This window comes from Mirounga angustirostris, unplaced genomic scaffold, assembly GCF_029215605.1.
Source record: "Mirounga angustirostris isolate CCGP_5_RB_7025 unplaced genomic scaffold, mMirAng1.0.hap1 SCAF_13, whole genome shotgun sequence".
NCBI lineage: Eukaryota > Metazoa > Chordata > Mammalia > Carnivora > Phocidae > Mirounga > Mirounga angustirostris.
Window position 1 is genome coordinate 258,024 of NW_026991721.1, and position 19,251 is coordinate 277,274.

General features: G+C 63.1%; 2 protein-coding genes across 10 annotated transcripts; one reads left to right on the forward strand and one right to left on the reverse strand.

Annotated features, from left to right (window-relative positions):
- The first annotated feature begins 1,526 nt into the window (after positions 1–1,526).
- PKP3 (plakophilin 3) lies at positions 1,527–11,140 on the forward strand. The gene is made up of 14 exons (XM_045892523.2): positions 1,527–1,607; positions 3,155–3,350; positions 5,898–5,977; positions 6,114–6,739; positions 6,828–6,951; positions 7,299–7,503; positions 7,865–8,039; positions 8,501–8,618; positions 8,690–8,860; positions 8,940–9,125; positions 9,648–9,801; positions 10,018–10,210; positions 10,282–10,369; positions 10,607–11,140. The coding sequence occupies exons 1-14, from the start codon at positions 1,527–1,529 to the stop codon at positions 10,640–10,642; spliced, it is 2,433 nt and encodes an 810-aa protein (XP_045748479.1). The 3' UTR covers positions 10,643–11,140.
- A 594-nt stretch (positions 11,141–11,734) lies between these two features.
- On the reverse strand, positions 11,735–18,037 carry SIGIRR (single Ig and TIR domain containing). Of its 9 annotated transcripts, none has more exons than XM_045892935.3 (10): positions 17,817–18,022; positions 15,862–16,018; positions 14,739–14,937; positions 14,173–14,306; positions 13,923–14,063; positions 13,394–13,537; positions 13,034–13,136; positions 12,819–12,969; positions 12,382–12,571; positions 11,735–12,060 (listed from the first exon to the last, which is right to left on the reverse strand). In XM_045892935.3, exons 2-10 carry the CDS (start codon positions 15,866–15,868, stop codon positions 11,897–11,899), a joined length of 1,233 nt encoding a protein of 410 aa, XP_045748891.1. In that variant the 5' UTR covers positions 15,869–16,018; positions 17,817–18,022; the 3' UTR covers positions 11,735–11,896. The 9 variants fall into 9 exon arrangements, with proteins under 9 accessions (XP_045748891.1, XP_045748890.1, XP_045748888.1 ...); XM_045892934.3 differs by having other exon boundaries at positions 15,862–16,021; XM_045892932.3 differs by having other exon boundaries at positions 17,680–18,022.
- Between the last annotated feature and the right edge of the window lie 1,214 nt (positions 18,038–19,251).

Sequence of the window (19,251 nt, forward strand, 5' to 3'; positions counted from 1 at the left end):
CCCCCACCCTTGTAGGCTGTGTGGCCCAGGCCAACTGCTTAACCTCTCTGTGCCAGCGTGTGTTCCCCAATTTTGTTTTCAATATTATTTCGCTGTAATATCTTCAAGCTTTTCCCCATCTTCTGCTCCTTAATAACCCCTCCACCCGACTCCCCTCTGTGCCCCTCCCCCAGCTCCAAGTCACTGAAGCCAGCACTAGGGGGTCCTCCTTCCAACCCCCCCCACTCTGGCCCTTGGCCCTTGGAGGCCTCCCCATCCTCCGCCCCCTGGTCTCTGTCCCTAGCTCCTCCTTCAGAGACTTGCCTTTTTTTTTTTTTAAGATTTTATTTATTTATTTGACAGAGAGAGACACAGTGAGAGAGGGAACACAAGCAGGAGGAGTGGGAGAGGGAGAAGCAGGCTTCCTACAGACCCTGGGACCATGACCTGAGCTGAAGGCAGACACTTAACGACTGAGCCACCGGGCGCCCCCAGAGACTTTCCTAATAGCCCCCTAGGGGTCCCCACCTCCAGTTGCCCAGATAGAGGAGTATAATGCTAACTCAACCCCCTCAAGCCATCACAGCTTTCACTTCAGATGCCCCAGGGCAGAGTCCAGGCTCCCCCAGAAGCTGCCCACCTCCTGAGTAAAAGCCTCACTCACTCACCCCTGGAGTCCCCAAGTCCCAGGTTTTCAAACCTGATGGAGCACCAACACCCCTGGGGAGTTAAACACAGGTTCCCAAGCCCTGCCACACAGATGGCCCTTCTGTCTGTTTTCTAAGTTCCCTGGGTGTATCTTCCATTTGCCACAGACCTCCTCCAGGAAGCCCACCATCAAGCCTAAGTTTGAATCCTCCTTGTGCCCCCTCCCCAAGCACTGGCTACAGGGAAAAGGGAACTCTGGGGAGGACAGAACAGAAGGCTGGTTTCAGGGGTCAGACGTGGCTCCTAGCCTGGGGTTGAGAGTGGTGGTAACAGGTCCGGGCCATGACCAGTCCCCCTGGCCCTGCAGTGGTTAGAGAAAGTGCGCCCAAGATCCCAGACTTTCCAGGAATACTGAGCCACAGAGGTAAGAGGCCCATAGTGGGGGAGGGGTCCACATGTCCTCGGGAAGGCTCAGCACAGCTTTGGGGCACTGGAAGCTCTCCTGGCCATGCCACCGCACCAAAGCCCCCTCCATCCCTCTGCAGCTCCGGCCTACCCCTTGGGGCTCCACCCCACAAGCCCTTTGAACCCCCACCTGCAGCCTTGAGTCTGGCTTCCCCAGGCAGGCTGCCAGGCCAGGCCTCTGCAGGGCCCCAGGTGGGCCCAGGTAGACCCCAAATGGAGGGCGGGCCCTAGGCCCATGCCAGGCGTGTGCCTCCAGGTGCACTCAGCACCGCACAAACTTGTCTCCCAGGATTTCTCCACACAAAACACGTCTCCCAGGGAAGCAACCGGTCTGATGAGCTGGGCGTGCGGGCGTTCCCACCCCGCCCTCCTAGTGCCCCCATAGTCCCGTACTGCAGTGAGAGGCTGCCCCGGACGGACGCGCTGGGCCTGGGATGGAGCCCAGGACCCCTTGGCCTGCAGCAGTGGCCTCCGGGATAAGCCATGGGGCTGGCAGTATCCAGACCACCAGCACGGTAGGTCTCCCACCTGAGCACCCACCCTGGCCCAGCAGCTCCACCCCAGGCTTCACCTTGAGATTTTTGGGGACCCTCTGCTCCCCCTTGAACCTCCTCCCACCCCACCCCTACCCCTCTCCAGCACTGACCTCACTCCTAGGCCTGCCTTCTGACCCAGACCTCCCTCCTCACCCCCAGGCCCCCCAACCACCATCCCCACTTGGGACCACATCCCCTGAAAAGACTGATTACAGATTAAGGCAAATGTCTTCAGGGGACCAGGGTAAAGGCCTCCCATGGGAGATAAGAGGCTGTTAGAGTGGGCCCCACCGTGACTTCTCAAGGAGGGCGGGCAGGAGGTACCTGAGGCCACTCAGCCCCCACCCCTCCAGCCCTAGTCAGCTCACCCTTTGCCCCTACTCAGTCCACCAGGGGCCTATCCTGGATTCACTCCAGGCCTACTCAGGAGGCCTTGCAGCATGCTGGTCCAGCTGGATGGGAGCACCCCAGGGAAATGTTCTGGGGGCAAGCCCTACTAAGCCTGGGCCCTGCTCCCCACCCCTGCTGCCGACCCCTCCTCATCACTGTTCTGTCAGACTCCTGGGTTCTTCCTCCCCTGACACACACCCCAGCTCCTGCACCCCCAGCCTGGGCAGGAGGGCCCCTCTGAGTCAATGCCCTGCAGCAGTCCTGCCTACCTTGCCTTGTCAGAGCTCTGTTGAGCTGAGCCCTGACTCACGTGGAGGGAATGGCCTTCTACCCCATGGCCCGGGGGGCAGGAGGCCAGGAGGGGTGCCAGAGAGGGCCAAGCCAGCCCTTTGGAGGCCTCTACAGAAGTTGGGGGGATGGGGGCAACTTCTGGGGTCTACAGGACAGAGATCAGGAGGGTCATGAGCCTATGGGGTGGGCCAGTCTATCCATTTGCTTCTGGGATCTCTTGGGCACCAAGGATCAAGGTCCATAGGGCCCTCTTCTACCCTAAAACTCCACCAAGCCCTTTATCCCCAACCCTCACTCTTAGCGCTGACCCCTGCCTAGCTCAGGGTTGGCTGCCTGGTTCGAGGGGCTACCTGGAGCCCCCAGTCACCCAGGTAGAGAAAACTGCCCCCCTTCAGACTTACGGAGGTGGCTGCCCGTAGGCTACCCAGTGGCCTCTCCTGGCCCTTCCCTGACACGCAGGACAGTAGGGCCCACTGTGGCTTGGGAACAAAAGCTGGAAACTAAGACGGGCCCGGATCACTGCGGCTCTGTCCTGGGATGTGGAAGGAATAGGGAGGCCAGGCTAGGGCGTCAGCTTGTTCTTCCGCCCAAATTCCACCTTAAGCAGGTGGTGGCCCCTCCCTCTTACCTGGCCCAGGTGTCCCCGCCCCCAGCCAAGCTCAGGGCTGGGTCGGCGTCTGTCTCCTGGCCAGCTCTGGGCGAGGCCAGTGGGGAGGGGACTTCAGGGCCGGGACAGTGAAGACGTTCAGGCCAGAGGAGGCCCCAGCAGCCCAGGCCAGGAGCGGACCCAGCCGGGCGCATCTGCCGCCATGCAGGACGGTAACTTCCTGCTGTCGGCCCTGCAGCCTGAGGCCGGTGTGTGCTCCCTGGCGCTGCCCTCCGACCTGCAGCTGGACCGGCGGGGCGCAGAGGGGCCGGACGCCGAGCAGCTGAGGGCAGCCCGCGTCCAGGAACAGGTCCGCGCCCGCCTCCTGCAGCTAGGCCAGCAGGCTCGGCACAACGGGGCAGCTGAGCCTGAGGGGGCCACCGAGGCAGCCAGAGGTAAGCGGACGCCCGCAGGGTGGGTGCCGGGCAGTGGGAACGGTGGCCTCAGTGGGTGTGGTGGTACGAGGGCCAGAGGCTGTGGTAGGGCTGGTGCTGGGGTTCAGCGCCCTGACTCACCGAGGCCTTGCACTGAGTCACCCGCCCCGCCCACCAGGTTGGGAGAAGACGTGGGTGCGGCCTCCCACCACCCAGCAGGGACCCTGGGGTCCTCGCGGCCGAGCCCGGCTGGGCCCCACCTGTCCCCTCGGCCCGGAGCGCCGTCGGCACATGGCAGGATTGGCACATGGCAGGCCAGGCAGGGCCTATCTCTGTCCGCAAACCCGGAACCCATACACGCCCGGCCCCACATAACACAGGCTCACACACGTCAGTCCCACAGGGACACAAACACACTGGGACACAGACACCCAGACTCCAGCGTCCCTCCCCAGCACCCCCCAGGCCCCAAGGGAATGAGCAGACAGAAACGTGAGGGGGCGGGTCTGGGAAACCTGGACCAGAGCCAGCTGCCTGTCTGGACCAGGGTCTCCCTGTGGACTTGCGAGGGAGGGCCCCAGAGGCCTGACCCAGTTGTTCTTCATGAGAACAGCAAGTGCGGGAGTGGCTCCTCAGTGCCAGGCAGACCCCCGCGTGTGTGTGTGCACACGGGTGTGGATGTGCGTGTGTGTGTGCCTGTGTGTGCGTGTGCCTCTGGGTGTGGATGTGCATGTGCAGGCGTGGATGTGCGTGTGCCTGTGTGTGCATGCAAATGTGCGTGTGCCTGTGTGTGCGGGTGTGGATGTGCGTGTGCCTGGGTGTGCGTGCAAATGTGCGTGTGCCTGTGTGTGCAGGTGTGGATGTGCGTGTGCCTGTGTGTGTGAATGCATGTGCGGGTGTGGATGTGCGTGTGCCTGTGTGTGCGAATGCGTGTGCCTCTGGGTGTGGATGTGCGTGTGCATGCAAATGTGCGTGTGCCTGTGTGTGTGGGTGTGGATGTGTGTGTGTGTGTAAATGTGCGTGTGCCTCTGGGTGTGGATGTGCATGTGCCTGTGTGTGCGAATGCGTGTGCCTCTGGGTGTGGATGTGCATGTGCCTGTGTGGGCGTGCAAATGTGCGTGTGCCTCTGTGGGTGTGGATGTGCGTGTGCCTGTGTGTGTGAATGCATGTGCAGGCGTGGATGTGCGTGTGCAGGCATGGGTATGCGTGTGCCTGTGTGTGCGGGCGTGGATATGCATGTGCCTGTGTGTGAGGGTGTGGATGTGCGTGTGCCTGTGCGTGTGCCTGTGCGTGCGTGCATGTTAAAGGGTCTCACACACACTGAGTTCAGGGCAGTTGTTCTGGAAATGCCATTTCCTCCCTTGCCAGGCTGCAGCAACAGGGATAGAGGTTAGATAGTAAGAGGAACTTCCCAGGATGTCAGGAGTCCAGACACCAGTTCTCACAGTGATTCACAGGACCTTTAGAGGGCCCTTTCTGGGACAGGTCTCCAGATGCGGGCCACTTGGCAGGGGAAGAGGGTCAGCCAGAGCAGCCTGGGTTCCTGAGTCCTCCCCTGCCTGGGCCTCAGACTTGCTGGTGGCTAAGTAGTTGGGTACCCAGGGGTCATGGGGTGGAGGAGGGAGCAGGGAGGGGTTAATTACCACCCTGGCAAGCCTGCCAATTAGAGGAAGGAGTATAATTTGGGGGTGGGAGTAAGGTCCCCAGGCTGGAGGTGTGTCCCCCCAGGCTGAGCCTCACGAGCGTCAAAGGGTTAATAGCCCCTGCCCAGAAGCCTCATTAACCAGGGCGGGTCTGGGGAGTGTGCTGGGAGGGGAGCCCCCAGACCATCCAGCTCGCAGAGGCTGGGGGAGAGGCTGAGGCCCCCTCCTCCTCCCACAACATGAGTCCTTTCAGCCGGTCACTGCCCAGGCTCTCTGGGGACATATGACACTTCTCCCCCAAGACGTGACCCCAGCAGGGACCCTAGCAGAGGCTGATCCCGCCCCCCGCCCAGTCCAGAGATCATGGAGCCCACCTACCCGACCATTCCCACGCTCTGTCTCTGTCTGACTTTGACCCAACTGCTATCTAAACAGCCATTCATCTGTCCATCCTCCCATCCATCCGCCCATCCTTCCAACGGTCCCACCAGCCCTACCTCCTCCTCCCCCATCTCTCCACCCTCCACCCACCCACCTGTTTGTCCACTCACCAGAGTCAGTCTGGCGCCAGCACCCCCAGTTCCTATGTGGCTGGATGGGGCGGGTGTGGCTCTTCCAGGTGGGACAGGGGACTGTGTGTCCTTGGCATCAATCCTGTGTGACCACAGCACAGGACGGGCTCACAGGAGGTCAGCGTTGCTTCCTGGAGGAGGGGGCCGGGCATGTGCCCTGGGCAGGGATTGGAAAGCTGATGGAGTCCCTGGCACATTTCTCAGGTGACCAGGAGGTCAGGGGGGTGAGTGTGCCCGTCCCCCAGCACAGCTGGAGGGGCAGGGGGCTGTGGGAGAGGTCCGACCAGGGCTGATATTGGAGGAGACCCGTGAGCCATCTGACCCAGTCAGGCTACCACTGTTCCTGTTGGCAGGCACATCCCGCGGTCAGTACCACACCCTGCAGCCTGGCTTCAGTTCCCGCTCCCAGGGCCTCGGTGGGGACAACATCTCTGTGAGTGACACTCTCCCCATGCCTTGGAGAGTCTCGTGGGGGAGGCTGGGGGGAAGCTGGAAGCTCCAGGGTCAGGGAGAGGGACCAGTGAGCCCCCAACACCCCCTCACTGCTCTCCTCCCTGCCCTCCCTACAGACCTTCCGGCACATTGCCAAGCCCACCTACAGCCCTGCCTCCTGGTCTTCTTGCTCAGCTGTGGACCTGAGCTCCAGTCGGAGGCTGAGCTCTGCCCACAACGGGGGCAGCACCTTTGGGGCTGCAGGGTATGGGGGAGCCCAGCCCACTGTACCCATGCCTACCCGGCCCCTGTCCTTCCACGAACGCGCTGGGGTGGGGAGCCGGGTGGACTATGACACCTTGTCCCTGCGCTCGCTGAGGCTGGGGGCTGGAGGCCTGGATGACCGCTACAGCGTGGTGTCCGAGCAGCTGGAGCCCCCGGCCGCCTCTGCCTACAGGGCCTTCGCCTATGAGCGCCAGGCCAGCTCCAGTCGGGCAGGGGGCCTGGACTGGCCGGAGGCTACCGAGGGGCCGCCCAGCCGGACCATCCGTGCACCGGCCATGCGGACCCTCCAGCGATTCCAGGGCAGCCATCGCAGCCGCGTCGGGGCCGGGGCGGTGCCAGGGGGTGTCCTGGAGCCTGTGGCCCGAGCACCGTCTGTGCGCAGCCTCAGCCTGAGCCTGGCCGACGCCAGCCACCTGCCGGATGTGCGTGGACTAGACAGCTACGGAAGCCACCGCACTCTGCAGAGGCTCAGCAGCGGGTGAGCTGGGCCTGGCCTGGGGAGGGGACTTCTACCCTGGCCCTGGCCCGTCCCCAGGGTCGACTGACCCCGACCCCTGTCTTTACAGGTTTGACGACATTGACCTGCCCTCGGCAGTCAAGTACCTCATGGCCTCAGACCCCAACCTGCAGGTGCTGGGAGCAGCCTACATCCAGCACAAGTGCTACAGTGACGCTGGAGCCAAGAAGCAGGTGACCAGCCACCCCTGCTGACCACCCGATCGGCCCCCCACTCCTCCCTGATCTCTGGCCCCTGGCCACCTCTCACTGATGCCCCACACTGGCTGGGCAGACCCCGTGTGGCCCAGAGCCTCCCCGGCACAGAAGGGGGAGGAGCAAGTGATCTGCGCCCCTCCTACACCTGCACACCTGTGCACACGTCCGCACCAGCCACACACAGGCACAGCTCTCCGTGCAGCCGAATGCGTCGGGACACGCGGGCGCACCTGCCGGCGTCCCGTCGTCGGTATCCGCCTGCGTACACTCGCATGCACGGTGCGATGCGTGCGCGTTCTCACACCCACGTGCCCCGCGTGCAGGCCCGCAGCCTGCAGGCTGTGCCCAGGCTGGTGAAGCTCTTCAACCACGCCAACCAGGAGGTGCAGCGCCATGCCACGGGCGCGATGCGCAACCTCATCTACGACAACGCAGACAACAAGCTGGCCCTGGTGGAGGAGAGCGGCATCTTCGAGTTGCTGCGGACGCTGCGTGAGCAAGACGACGAGCTGCGCAAGAACGTCACAGGTGGCCGGCCTCACCCCCAGCCCCGCGCCAGCGCCTCTCCTTCCCTCCGCCTTTTTGTCCCTTTCTCTGTTCTCCGTCCACACCACCGCCCTGCGCCCCCACAGCTACTCCGGTGGCACATCTCCGCAGCTAGCCTCCAGACCCCTTGTCCCCAGCTAGCCTCCAGACCCCTTGTCCCCAGCTAGCCTCCAGACCCCTTGTCCCCGGGCGTTGTGCTCTCTGCTGTGTCACACCCCCGGGACCTGCGGCTCACACGCAGGCTCTCTAGGGGGCTCCCGGGGAAGGCTCCAAATGCCACCTGGAGGGGCTGGAGGGACCAGCAGGCTGTCACTGACCGCGGCCGCGGCCCCACCTGCCCCAGGGATCCTATGGAACCTGTCCTCCAGCGACCATCTGAAGGACCGCCTGGCCCGAGACACACTGGAGCAGCTCACGGACCTGGTTCTGAGCCCCCTCTCTGGGGCGGGGGGACCACCCCTCATCCAGCAGAATGCCTCCGAGGCTGAAATCTTCTATAATGCCACGGGGTTCCTCAGGTGCATGGGTAGGGGGCAGTCAGCTGGGAGAGGCCAAGAGGGTGGCCATGGGGAGAGAGCTGAGTGCCTGGAAGGGGGCAGGGGAGGCCCGGAGAAGGGGCCTTTGACCCTGAGGTCTGAGTGGCAAGGTGGAGCTGGCCAGGGAGGTGGGGGCTGGCCAAACGAGGCGCAGGTGCTGATGCAGAAGTGGGACAGGAAGCTGGGTGTGGCTGACATGTCAGATGTCATAGGTCCTGGGGGCACAGGCTCAGGTTTCATTAAATCGGGGACTTCATCTGACACTCATAACCCCCACTCTGGATACTCAGAGGGGTGAATGGGGGATGGGCATGCAAAGAGGCCAGGGCCAGCAGGTGCTAAGGGGTGCGGCCCAGCTCAGGGGAAGGAGAGGGCTGGGGCTTAGGGTCTCAGCCCTTGGGTTTGGTTCCCACTGGGGATCTCTGATCTGCCTCCACCCACAGGAACCTCAGCTCAGCTTCCCAGGCCACTCGCCAGAAGATGCGTGAGTGCCACGGGCTGGTGGATGCCCTGGTCACCTATATCAACCATGCCCTGGACGTGGGCAAGTGCGAGGACAAGGTGAGGGGCGGCCATTGCCTCAGGGCCCTGGGGGTTTCCAGCCCAGTCTGACCACGGTCTGCCCTCTGCAGAGCGTGGAGAATGCTGTGTGCGTGCTGAGGAACCTGTCCTACCGCCTGTATGACGAGATGCCGCCATCAGCCCTACAGCGGCTCGAGGGCAGGGGCCGCAGGGACATGGCCGGGGCGCCATCCAGCGAGGTGGTGGGCTGCTTCACGCCTCAGAGCCGGCGGCTTCGAGAGGTTGGCACGGACCTGGGCAGCTGGGAGCTGGGGGGCCCCCCGGCCTGAGCCCAGCTGACCCTCCCCACCTCCCACCCAGCTGCCCCTCACGGCCGACACACTCACCTTCGCCGAGGTGTCTAAGGACCCCAAGGGTCTCGAGTGGCTGTGGAGCCCCCAGATCGTGGGGCTGTACAATCGGCTGCTGCAGCGCTGTGAGCTCAACCCACACACAACTGAGGCGGCCGCTGGGGCGCTGCAGAACATCACCGCGGGCGACCGCAGGGTGAGGATCCATGCCTGGCCTTGCACGGGGGACACACGGGTGAACAGAGAGGGCACAGGAGGGCTCTAGGAGTTTATTCTGTTGGGGCGGGATGGCAGGACGAGTGCAAATACGTGGATGAGCCAAGACATCAGAGGGAGGGACAGGACATGCAGCTGGAGGAACACCTGAAGGGTAGCAAAGAGCATGAGGCCAGCATCCCAAACCGGACAGGCCCCGGAAGCCCCCGAGATTTAGGTTCTATGCTGGCTTTAAGGAGACGTTTGAGCTGAGGAGGGGCCAACCCAAGTCACACTTGGTGAGGCTCCTGGCTGGGGTGTGAAGGCAAAAGCAGGGAGACCTCTTAGGGGACGGTGCACTGAGCAGGTGAGAGACAGCGAGGGGCCAGTCCTGCCTCAGAATCCCCAAGATTGGCTGGGGAGATAGAGAGGGACAGAGGGACAGAGAGAAGAACCACCCTAGAGTACAGGCCACAGGGGCCAGGGCTTCGCCCGCTCTCACCAGCTCCTCTCCCACCCGCAGTGGGCGGGCGTGCTGAGCCGCCTGGCTCTGGGGCAGGAGCGTATCCTGAACCCGCTGCTGGACCGGGTTCGGACCGCTGACCACCACCAGCTGCGCTCACTGACTGGCCTCATCCGAAACCTGTCTCGGAATGCCAGGAACAAGGATGAGATGTGTGAGTCAGGCCGTCCTGAAGCCTGGGTTCTGCCCTCACCCTGCCTAGCTGGGCTCGCACCTGGATCTTCTTTTCTGCTGTCCATTTGGGCTGGCCCCTGGCAAGCTAGCGCTGGGTGAACAGACAGGAGGTGGGGGGGACCGGAAGTGCTAAGGTGGCTGGGAGTGGAGGTGGAGGCTGGCTTCCCGCCCCCCTGACCTCCTGGCTTCCCGGCAGCCACCAAGGTGGTGAGTCACCTGATTGAGAAGCTTCCCGGCAGCGTGGGTGAGAAGTCTCCCCCAGCCGATGTGCTGGTCAACATCATCGCCGTGCTCAACAACCTGGTGGTGACCAGTCCCATTGCCGCCCGAGACTTGCTCTACTTTGACGGGCTCCGAAAGCTGGTCTTCATCAAGAAGAAGCGGGACAGGTGAGCCCCTCCCCCACGCACCCTTCCCCATGGCCCAGCCTGTGTCTCTGCTGACCCCAGCTCCCCGCCAGTCCCGACAGTGAGAAGTCCTCCCGAGCAGCCTCCAGCCTCTTGGCCAATCTGTGGCGGTACAGCAAGCTTCACCGAGACTTCCGGGCGGTATGTTCTGGCGATCTGGGGCAGGCAGGGGTGCAGGACATCGGGGTGGTAGGGTGGGGTGGCAGGGGTGGGGGACAGTGGGGAGGGGGGTGGACCGAGGAGCTCCTGTGGAGCAGGAGACTCAGGGAGTGGGACACATGAGAGAGGGGTCCAGGCCCAGACCAGGAAGGGTGGGGCCTGGGGAGAGCAGGGCCCGGAAGGCAGGCCCCCTAACTCTGGGCCCCCTCTCCACTGCAGAAGGGCTATCGAAAGGAGGACTTCCTAGGCCCATAGGTGAGGCCTTCCTGGAGGAGGAGGATGCAGCGTGGCCCAGCCTCCAAGGGACAGGCTCAGCTCTGCGCTGCTCACTGGCCAGCCCGGCGGAGGCTGATGGCCTGGGGCCTCTCGATGGAGCCCCGTGTGCAACTCTGAAGGGCCTCCGGCACCAGGGAGGGGATGGGGGCTGGTTGCAGGGACTTGGCTTCTATAGGGCAGGGGGTAGGGCAGGGCTTGAGGCTGCTCTGGTGTGTGGGGTGGTGACCAGGTCTGGGAATATTCCCAGTGCTGGGAATAAAGGTGGCCGTGAACACAGCCCTGCAACTTTCTTCGGCTGGCCCAACCCGGGGTCCAATCCAGGGACTCAGCAGTGTCCCTGAGCACAACCATGCCTGCCCCTGAGGATACTCACACCCTGAGCACACCCAGAGGCTTCTCCAGGTCAGGAGACCAGGACAAGGAAGACAGTACCTCTCACGGAGAGCTGGTGAGAGTGGAGGGAACAGGGCAGACAGCAGAGTCAGCCCTGAGGCCGGCTGAGGCCCAGACACAGTAGAGCTGAGGGCCTTGTGCACAGAAGAGTGACCACTCCTGGGAGAGCCGGGAGCTCTCCTGGCTTCGGTTCTGCCCTGCTGGACCGTCCTCATGTGGCAAACACACCCAACACCTCTCTCTGCCCTGCCTCGCTGGGCCTGGGGTGTCCTGACCAGGGACTCATATTGTCCGACTGAGTCCTGGGATCCCATGTCACCAAACCAGGCCCACTCATATGTTTACAGCAAAAGACTTCTTCCTTAAAGCTCAGTACCTGAAGTGTAAGAGGACTGCCCCCTCCCCCAGGACCTGGCTGGATCAGAACAGGGCTGGGGACAGTCACGCCCCCAAGCAGATAGACCCAAAGAGGCTACTACAAGAGATGTTTCTGAGCTGGCTCAGGATGGAGGATGGTCAGGACAGCAGGAACAGCCAGATTTGTGACCGAGTGAACGTGGGGATAAGAAAGGGGAGGGGCTGAGGGCCACGGACAGCCTGAGACAGAAGTGAGGGGTGCCCCACCCAGGGGCTGCATACCCCCTTCCTGCCCCAGGAGAGGAGAGGCTGAGGCCCAGGCAGGATCTAAAAGGACTTTATTTCCTGGCAGTAGGAGGCACACTGGAGCAACTCCCCTTCCCTGAGGGTCTCAGGGCTGGTAGTCCTGCTAAGAGGAGAAAGACCGCACCCCACCCTGCACCCAGCTGTCCTTGGAGATCTTGCTGTTCTGGCGGGTGGGGGCTACACGTCATCCTCCGACACCAGGCAGTAGAAGTCCGTGCGGGCGCTGTAGTTGCGGGAGCCGAGGTCGGAGACATCTACCTCGCTGCCCCGGCCCTCTCCAAGCGAGATCCCACTTGCATGCAGTGGAGCTAACGGCTCCCCAAAGACTGGCCCTCGGACACCTGGGAAGAGGGTACCACCAGGCCTAAGGCTAGGCTGCCCACGGCCTGACTTCTGCCGGGACCCATGCATGGGGGTCACTCCTTGCTCACCCTCCTGCATGGTGGCATTTGAGGTCCTGGAGGTTCCCAGGCAGGCCTTGGGCCCAAGTGCCCCCAGGAAAGAAGCAGTGAGGGTGTGCTGGGGGGTCAAGCCCACCTATGGCCTGCAGGGAGGAGTCCCCTCCACCTGGACCCCTTTCTGGGCTCCTTGGCCCTGTGGACCCCCCACCTCCAGCCCAGGCCAAGCCTCTCAGGGTCAGGGGTGGGGCCAGCTGAGCATACCCAGGTCCCCCTCGGGGTCGGGGTCCAGCTGCAGGTTCAGAGTCCGACCCTCTGGGACGTGGCCTTGTACAATAAGCATGGGGTCTTTGTCATCCTGCAGCCGGGTCTGGGGGTCTCCCTCCATTGCTCTGTACCGCACCTTCCGTGGCAGCGCCAGCTGCAGCTCTTTCCAAAAATCTGAAGAAGGCGCCTGGGGGCCAGGATGGGGCGTTAGCCTATTCCCCTTGGCCGCAAAGAGCACACCTGGAAGGGTGTGTTCACCTGGCTCCAGGGATCTCAAAGGAAGCCCCTCTTCTGGGCAGCAGGCCACACAGCCTTCACCCACGGGCCCATTCACAAACCCCCATCCCATACAGATGCCCGTGGAAGAGCCCCTCTCTGGAGCCCGGTACCACCCAGCCCTATTTCGGGGCTCCTCCCCACACCCCTCTGCGCACCACGGAGCCGGGCCTCCAGAGCAGCAGGGTCACCAGGTGGCGGTGCTGGCGCAGCAGGTGGAGCGCGGGGTGCACGGGGTCGCGCCTCTGACCCTCGAAGGTGATGAAGATGGGTCTGCGCGTGAGCTCCAGCAGCCGGCACAGGCCCTCCCTGCGGGGGCGGGACCGTCAGGGGGACGCGGCTGGGGGCCCACCCAACCCAGCGCCGGACCCACCGGAAGCTGTGGCTGCACCAGGCCCGGCCCAGGAAGGCGTCCGACAGCACCACGATGAGGCGCCGGCAGCGGCTCAGGTTCACCAGCAGGTCCGCGGAGGGCTCTGCGGGAACCGGGCGTCGGCGGGGCCGAGGAGGGGCGGGGCCTGGGCGGGGCGGGGCCTGGGCGGGGCGGGGGCGGGCCCAGAACGGGGCGGGTCCATGGGAGGGAGGGGCCCGGTCTCGGGGCGGGGGCGGGGCCTGGAGAAGCCCAGGGGAGGGCGGGGCCCGGGCCCAGAACGGGGCGGGACCCGGAGCTAGATGGGGCGGGGCCAGGGGAGGGCGGGGCCCGGTCTCGGGACAGGGGCGGGGCCCGCGGTACCCGCGCGCGGCAGGAGGTCGCGGTCATCCAGGAAGAGCTTGTAGCCCCGACGCCGCTCTAGGTGCGGTTTCAGGATGAAGTTCACGAACTTCCGGTCCTCGGGGCTGTCGCTATAGGAGACGTAGGCGTCGTAGAGCTTCCCGTCTGCGGATGGCGGCGGGTCAGCGCTCCGCTTTCTAGGCCCGGGCCCACCACTCCCCGGCCGCCGCGGCTCACTACCCGCCCCCCCCAGTCCGGGTCCTCTAACCTCTCCCCACGCGCATGCGGGGACCAGTCCCGCCCGCCACATCTCCACCCCGCAGATCCCGCACACACGCCCGCAACCCCGCCCCCAGGCCGCGCCCAGACCCTCTCCAACGCGGGCTCTTTCCGGGACTGTGTGCTCGCTAGAGCCTTCCGAGGGCTGACGCCTCCCCGCTGCAGACCTCCACCACCACCCCCCTTGCCCAGGCAACCCGCCCACCCAGAGCTGAGCTTGGGGAGGCCCCATAGCTAAGTCATCCCCCTCGGCCACCCCGGCCCCACGCACCGTTCATCTCCACCTCCCCGCAGGCGTCTTGGTACCAGCGAAGCACATTGAGGCGACACTTCACATAGAGCAGGGCCGCCAGGAGCAGGGCCAGCAGCACCAGCAGTGAGGCCAGTACCGCGGCCACGTGGCCTGCTGGGCCTGGGGACAGAGCTACAGCCTGAACCACTGCCACCCCCACCCAGCGTTCTCCGAGCCTCAAGGCTCCCCAGGCTTCCCTTCCACCCTCCACCCAGCGTACCCCACTCACCAGCTCTCCAAAGAGTGAAGGAGGAGGAGCTGACATTCCGGATGGAGCAGGTAAAGGCCCCATAGTCCTCAACACGGGTCAGGTTGACCCCCAGAACACTGGACACAAGCACCTCTGATAAGTTGTCCTTGACCCTGGGGAGATCAGGCCCAACCCTCTCACCTGGGGCCTGAGAGCATCAGTGGATGCCCCTAGGCCCCACCTGTCGGACTGAACCACAGAGGCTGCAGATGTGGGCTTCCTGAGTGATCCTTGCCCGACTAGCTAAGAGAAGCAGCCAGAACCTGGTGGGGGTGTGGCTCTGTTTGGGGATAGTCACCCTGATCCTGGGTCTGGGTTTTGGGGGGCAATGCCTAATTCAGGCCATAGGATTGTGCTGGCACCCATGGCGCTGGGCAGTCTACAAGGCGCCTGTCCGCAGGGGCCACCTGTCCCTGCAGTCACTAACCCTTAGTCTGTGTCAAGAGTGGCACTCTGCCCATGTCCAGGTGGTTATAGACCAGGGTATAGGTGGCCATGGGTAGAACCAGGGTAGTCACCTCACCTTGGACACTTCCATCTCTTACCAGGAGTCTTCATGGAGGTCATAGTGGCTCCCATCGCCCAGCGGCAGCCTGTCTTTCAGCCACTGGACTGAGGGCAGGGGACAGTGGGGCCCAGAGACCACCCAGGCTGTGCAGTTCAGAGCCACTACACTGCCCAGGGTGGGCCCCAGGGCCTGGTTTCCAGTGGGGGAGAGGAAGTCAGGGGCCCTGTCGCAGAGGCCTACAGAGAGAGGACCCAGGCGTTAGCCATGCTTGGGATGCTGGGGTCCCACCAACCACAGATGGTCTGTGGGCCAGGAAAAAAACAAGATGGTTCGTGGCAGGTGTTGCTTGGTGGCCACACCATGTCCATGCACAAGTCCCACCAGGGACAGGGCTTGGCACTTGGCATGTCTTCCCCCAGTAGCAGCTGGGTCTTGGGTGTTCTGCCTGACCTCGATGTGCTCTGGAAGGCCGTGGCTAGAGTCATAGCTGAGCTGACCCACCCCAGACCAGTGGGGGCCCATCTGGCTGCTCATCCACCCAGGACATGAGCCCAGCTCCCACATTTTCTGTGCACACCCGTTGCCCACTGCTGCAATGCCCACCCCAGGTGAGCAGCTGGCACTGCAGCCCTCGCCCCACCACCTCTGCTGGGGAAGCTGCAGCAAGTGTGAACACTGGTGCTGAGCTTGCCAGCACCTTCCACCTGGGATGGGAGCATGGGATTCCAGGACCCTCTACTCCTGGTCATGGGCAAGCTTTCCCAGCTCCCTGAGACCTAAATTTTCTGATTTTCAAATCAGGGTGAAGAGTCCTAGTGGGACATGAGAGGAGACCACCATCATCTTGATGGGGTGGTCTCTCAGCAGCCCACATCTACTCATCCTGCCCCTGGGGGCCCCCCACCAGCTCCCACTCCCAGTGTCCCTGAGCTTTGTTGACCCCCCACAACCATGTTCTGGAGGCTTTGGGCAGGAGAGGGCTCTGGGCTTGTCCTAATCATGGGGTCAGGAACTTGGGCTATGTGGGAGGGGCAAGCATAAGCCTTTGTACCCCTGGCTGGAGGCCAAGCTGAGAGCCCAGGCAACATCACAGGTGGAGCCAGCCTGAGGGACAGGAGGTGGGAGTGGGGCCCATGCTTGTCCCTCTCTGACCCGTCTACCTGCCATGGTCTGGCCGGGGCCTCCTCGAGGCAGGCTGGGCAGTGGTGCCACCCCCCGGCTCCACGGGGCTCCTTGGCTGAGCAGACTGGTCCCCCAGGGGGTGGGCACTCTCTGTCTTTGTGGCCGGTCAGTCAGGGCACCAGGACGGGTCAAAGGCTGCTGCCATCCCAAAGGAGAAAGTTCAACAAGAACTGGATGAGTTAACATGTAACTTTGCACCAGCTGCCCCATGGATTCTGGGGACGCCAGCATAGCAGCATGTGGAGCACGTCACGTGTGGCTGAGTGGGCACAGCCCAGGCAGCTGGGAGGGGCCCTCAGAGTGGACTTCACCTGTCCCAGGGTCACCGTGATGGAGGGAGGGACCATGGATGCACACCCCTAGCACCCCTCATGAGGCTGGGAGGTGGCTGTGTTCCCACTACCCCCGGGACAGGGGTGCCACATACAAGGAGGGCTGCACGGCAGCCCCGAGCTCACCCAGGCCGTGGAGAGAGAGGGGCGTGTGAAACTTGCCCACCACCACACGGTAAGTGTGGGCTGCTGGACTCTGAGCCGCACTCCCCCTGCAGGGTTCTGTTCTGGACATGTCCCATGTGCCCGTGTGTGTATGGACACGGCAGGCAGCACCCAAGGCTGAGCCAGGCCGCAGTCATGGAGGCCTGGCTGGCCTGAGTCTGCTCCAGCAGGCCTCATGGGTCCCACCTCCTTCTGGGTCCCACACCTGCATCCCCCCCACCCATGTGTCATTTCCAAAACCAAAGACTCTTGTCCACATTGTCTAGTTCTCCAAGGGAAACCCCCACCCCACCCGTAGGTGGCTCTTCTCTCCTGTGTGGGGGCTGGGACCACTCCCAACCCGGACTGGCAGTGGCCACTCATGCCTCCTGACACAGAAAGCTCTACAGTGAGCTGGGCTGAAAGGAGGGGCCAAAACCCCCGGCGTCGGGGCCTTCACTGAGAGCCTCCTTGACAGCCAGAGCCTTGGGTCCACCTCCTCCCTGGCGCCAGTTTCACTCAAGTGATCCAGCAGGTACTCCACTCCTGCCTCAGGCCATCCTCCCCACCCTGCAGGCCCCTGAGGCTTTGCAGGCACAAGTCTCTTGGCCTCCCCACCATTCCTTCTGCATGGTGATGCCACCGTGGACCTGGCCCGGCCTCAGCACAGCCAGAAGCCCTGGGTTTGGCTGGGATGGGATTTCCTCGGGAATTGGTGGAGCATCAGGCAGGGAAGGGGTGAGGAGGTTCCTTCCAGAAGCGCTCCCGTGGAGGGCAGTCTTGCAGGTCCTTGAAGCAGGAGAACCAGTCCACTGGGAGGCTATGGAAGACTGGGCAGCTCGCATCCCCTACCCCAGTGTGCCCAGAGGACATGTCTCCAGCTCGGTGGATCCCAAGGAAACTCCTGCAGCGGCCCTCCCACGTCTTCAAGCTCAGAAGAGCTTTTACCCCTGGGAAGGCAGCCTTGAGCCTTCCTGGAAGCTAAGGCCAAACCACACATCCAGGGACAGGTGCCCTCCCCCTGCACACCGTCCCCTGCGTCGTCTGTTTTGCACACCCCATGCACATACAGCCCTCTCCCCACGCGCCCTGAACTACCGTCTCGGCGTGTGGGCCTCCATGCACACTCCCCACACCGCCAGCACTCTGGCCGCACCCCCACACAGCACGTACTTGTCTGCCGCAGCTCCCACAGGGTGCACAGCCATGAGCATCTGCGCAAGCCCCACACCACACACACAGCACCTCACACCTGCCCTTGCTGCCCATGGCGTGCGGACAGCCTCCTGTCACCCCCTGCTCTTATGGACACACACATACCATGCCCACACATGCTGCAGGCCTCCCCTCAGCCAGGCCTGACTCGGAGAACCAGCCTCAGGTTGGAATGGTGTCCAAGGATGAGGACACAGGCTCACGCGGAGCGGCAGGGCCGTTATGGGAGTACACGAAGTCACCTGGTTCTGGCTCTTTCCTCCTGGTGGGGAGTGTCGGTCATTGAGGTCATTGACGTGTGCTTGGGAGCAAACTCTCTGCTCAGCTGGGCCCCCAACCCGGTCTGCGGCCAGGACACATCACCAAGCACAGTGAGGACCTGTCTTTTGTTTGTGTGTGTTTTAATCAGAACTTTCCCTGTAGCTTCCTGGCTTTGCAGTCACATCCTCTCCTAGACCTAAACCCCACCCAGGCAGCCACCCCCATCCCAGGCAGGCGGGCAGTTGGTAGTTCTCACCCCGCCTGCCCCGCCTGCATTGCTTCTTCCTGTAACTCTGAGTCAAGCGGCTCCTTCCTCTGGGGCCCACCCCAGCCCACCCAGGCATCAGACTTCCCGAGGCCAAGCCTGGAGGGTGGAGGGGAGCTTGCAGAGGGGCTGGAGCCCAGGGTGATGTGAGGGGGGGGCTCCTAAGGAGACTCCCAGTCGAGGCCATGTTGCGCACACACGAGGAGAGCCAGCTTCCTGGACACTGCCTACGAAGCTACACTAAGGATGGTGGGGGCCTACAGGTTGCTCCCCCTGGCCCAAGTAAGCAGCCCCAGTGTGTATCTGACCTGTGGCCTGCTGGGGTAAGGAGGGTCCTGTGGAAATTCCTGCCAATAATAGGGCCTTGAGCAGAGCTTTTGGGCCCCCTCCCTATCTGATTCCCCCATGTAGTCCCCAAACAGTGAGCAGTTAAAAGGGGGCTGTGTTATCACATGGACCTTAGTTTCAGGCTGGGATGGGAGGACAGTCCCCACCCCCCACCCCATCCCCCAGCCTTTCCAGATAAGGGAGCAAAGAAAAGGCCTCAACAGAGGCTCCTGGGCTCTGACCCCAGGTGGGGGGCGGCCAGGATCTCCTTTTGTCACCACTGACCCCCCCCCCCAGACTGACTTGGGGCTCAAGGCCCAGCAATAGGTGGCTGGCATCACTACCCAGAGAATTGGGCAAGGGTCCCCTTCAGGCCCTGTCCCTGTTCTCACCCACCCAGGGTCAGAGGCCCGCCAGTGGGCCACCTTCAATATGGGCTTTTCTATGTCCTTAATCTGACCCTGTCCCAGCACTGCTCTTCAACCTCTGCCCCCCATGGCCCTCAAGACCCTTGGATGATGGTGCATCTTGGGCTCAGGGTCCCCACAGAACTGTAGGAAGATCTGACTGCACCCTTTCTCCACTGAGCCTCAGCTTCCTGGATGCACATTAGCACAGTACCAGCCCCTCCTTGAAGGTGCTTCAGTGGGCCTGGTGCCCAGGTTACCTCCTACAGTAGTCAGTGACCTGCATAGGAGCACCCAGGTGGGAAGCAAAGAGCCCCAACCACTTTTGCTGCCTCTCAAAGCTCCTGCCAGACTGCTTCTATGTGCCCCTCTGTGTCACCATCTCACAGCCATGACAGGACACCTCCCCTTCTGCTG

What these genes read in the sequence shown, in the direction of transcription:
- SIGIRR (XM_045892931.3), bottom strand. An exon ending in CCCCGGCCAGACCATGGCAG is followed by an intron (nt 14,938 to 15,861) that starts GTAGACGGGTCA and finishes CTCTCTCTGTAG; the next exon opens with GCCTCTGCGACAGGGCCCCT. An exon ending in CGACCTCCTGCCGCGCGCGG is followed by an intron (nt 13,137 to 13,393) that starts GTACCGCGGGCC and finishes CGGTTCCCGCAG; the next exon opens with AGCCCTCCGCGGACCTGCTG.
- PKP3 (XM_045892523.2), top strand. Translation starts at nt 1,527, where the DNA reads ATGGAGCCCAGGACCCCTTGGCCTGCAGCAGTGGCCTCCGGGATAAGC. An exon ending in AGAGCCGGCGGCTTCGAGAG is followed by an intron (nt 8,861 to 8,939) that starts GTTGGCACGGAC and finishes CCTCCCACCCAG; the next exon opens with CTGCCCCTCACGGCCGACAC. An exon ending in TTCACCGAGACTTCCGGGCG is followed by an intron (nt 10,370 to 10,606) that starts GTATGTTCTGGC and finishes TCTCCACTGCAG; the next exon opens with AAGGGCTATCGAAAGGAGGA.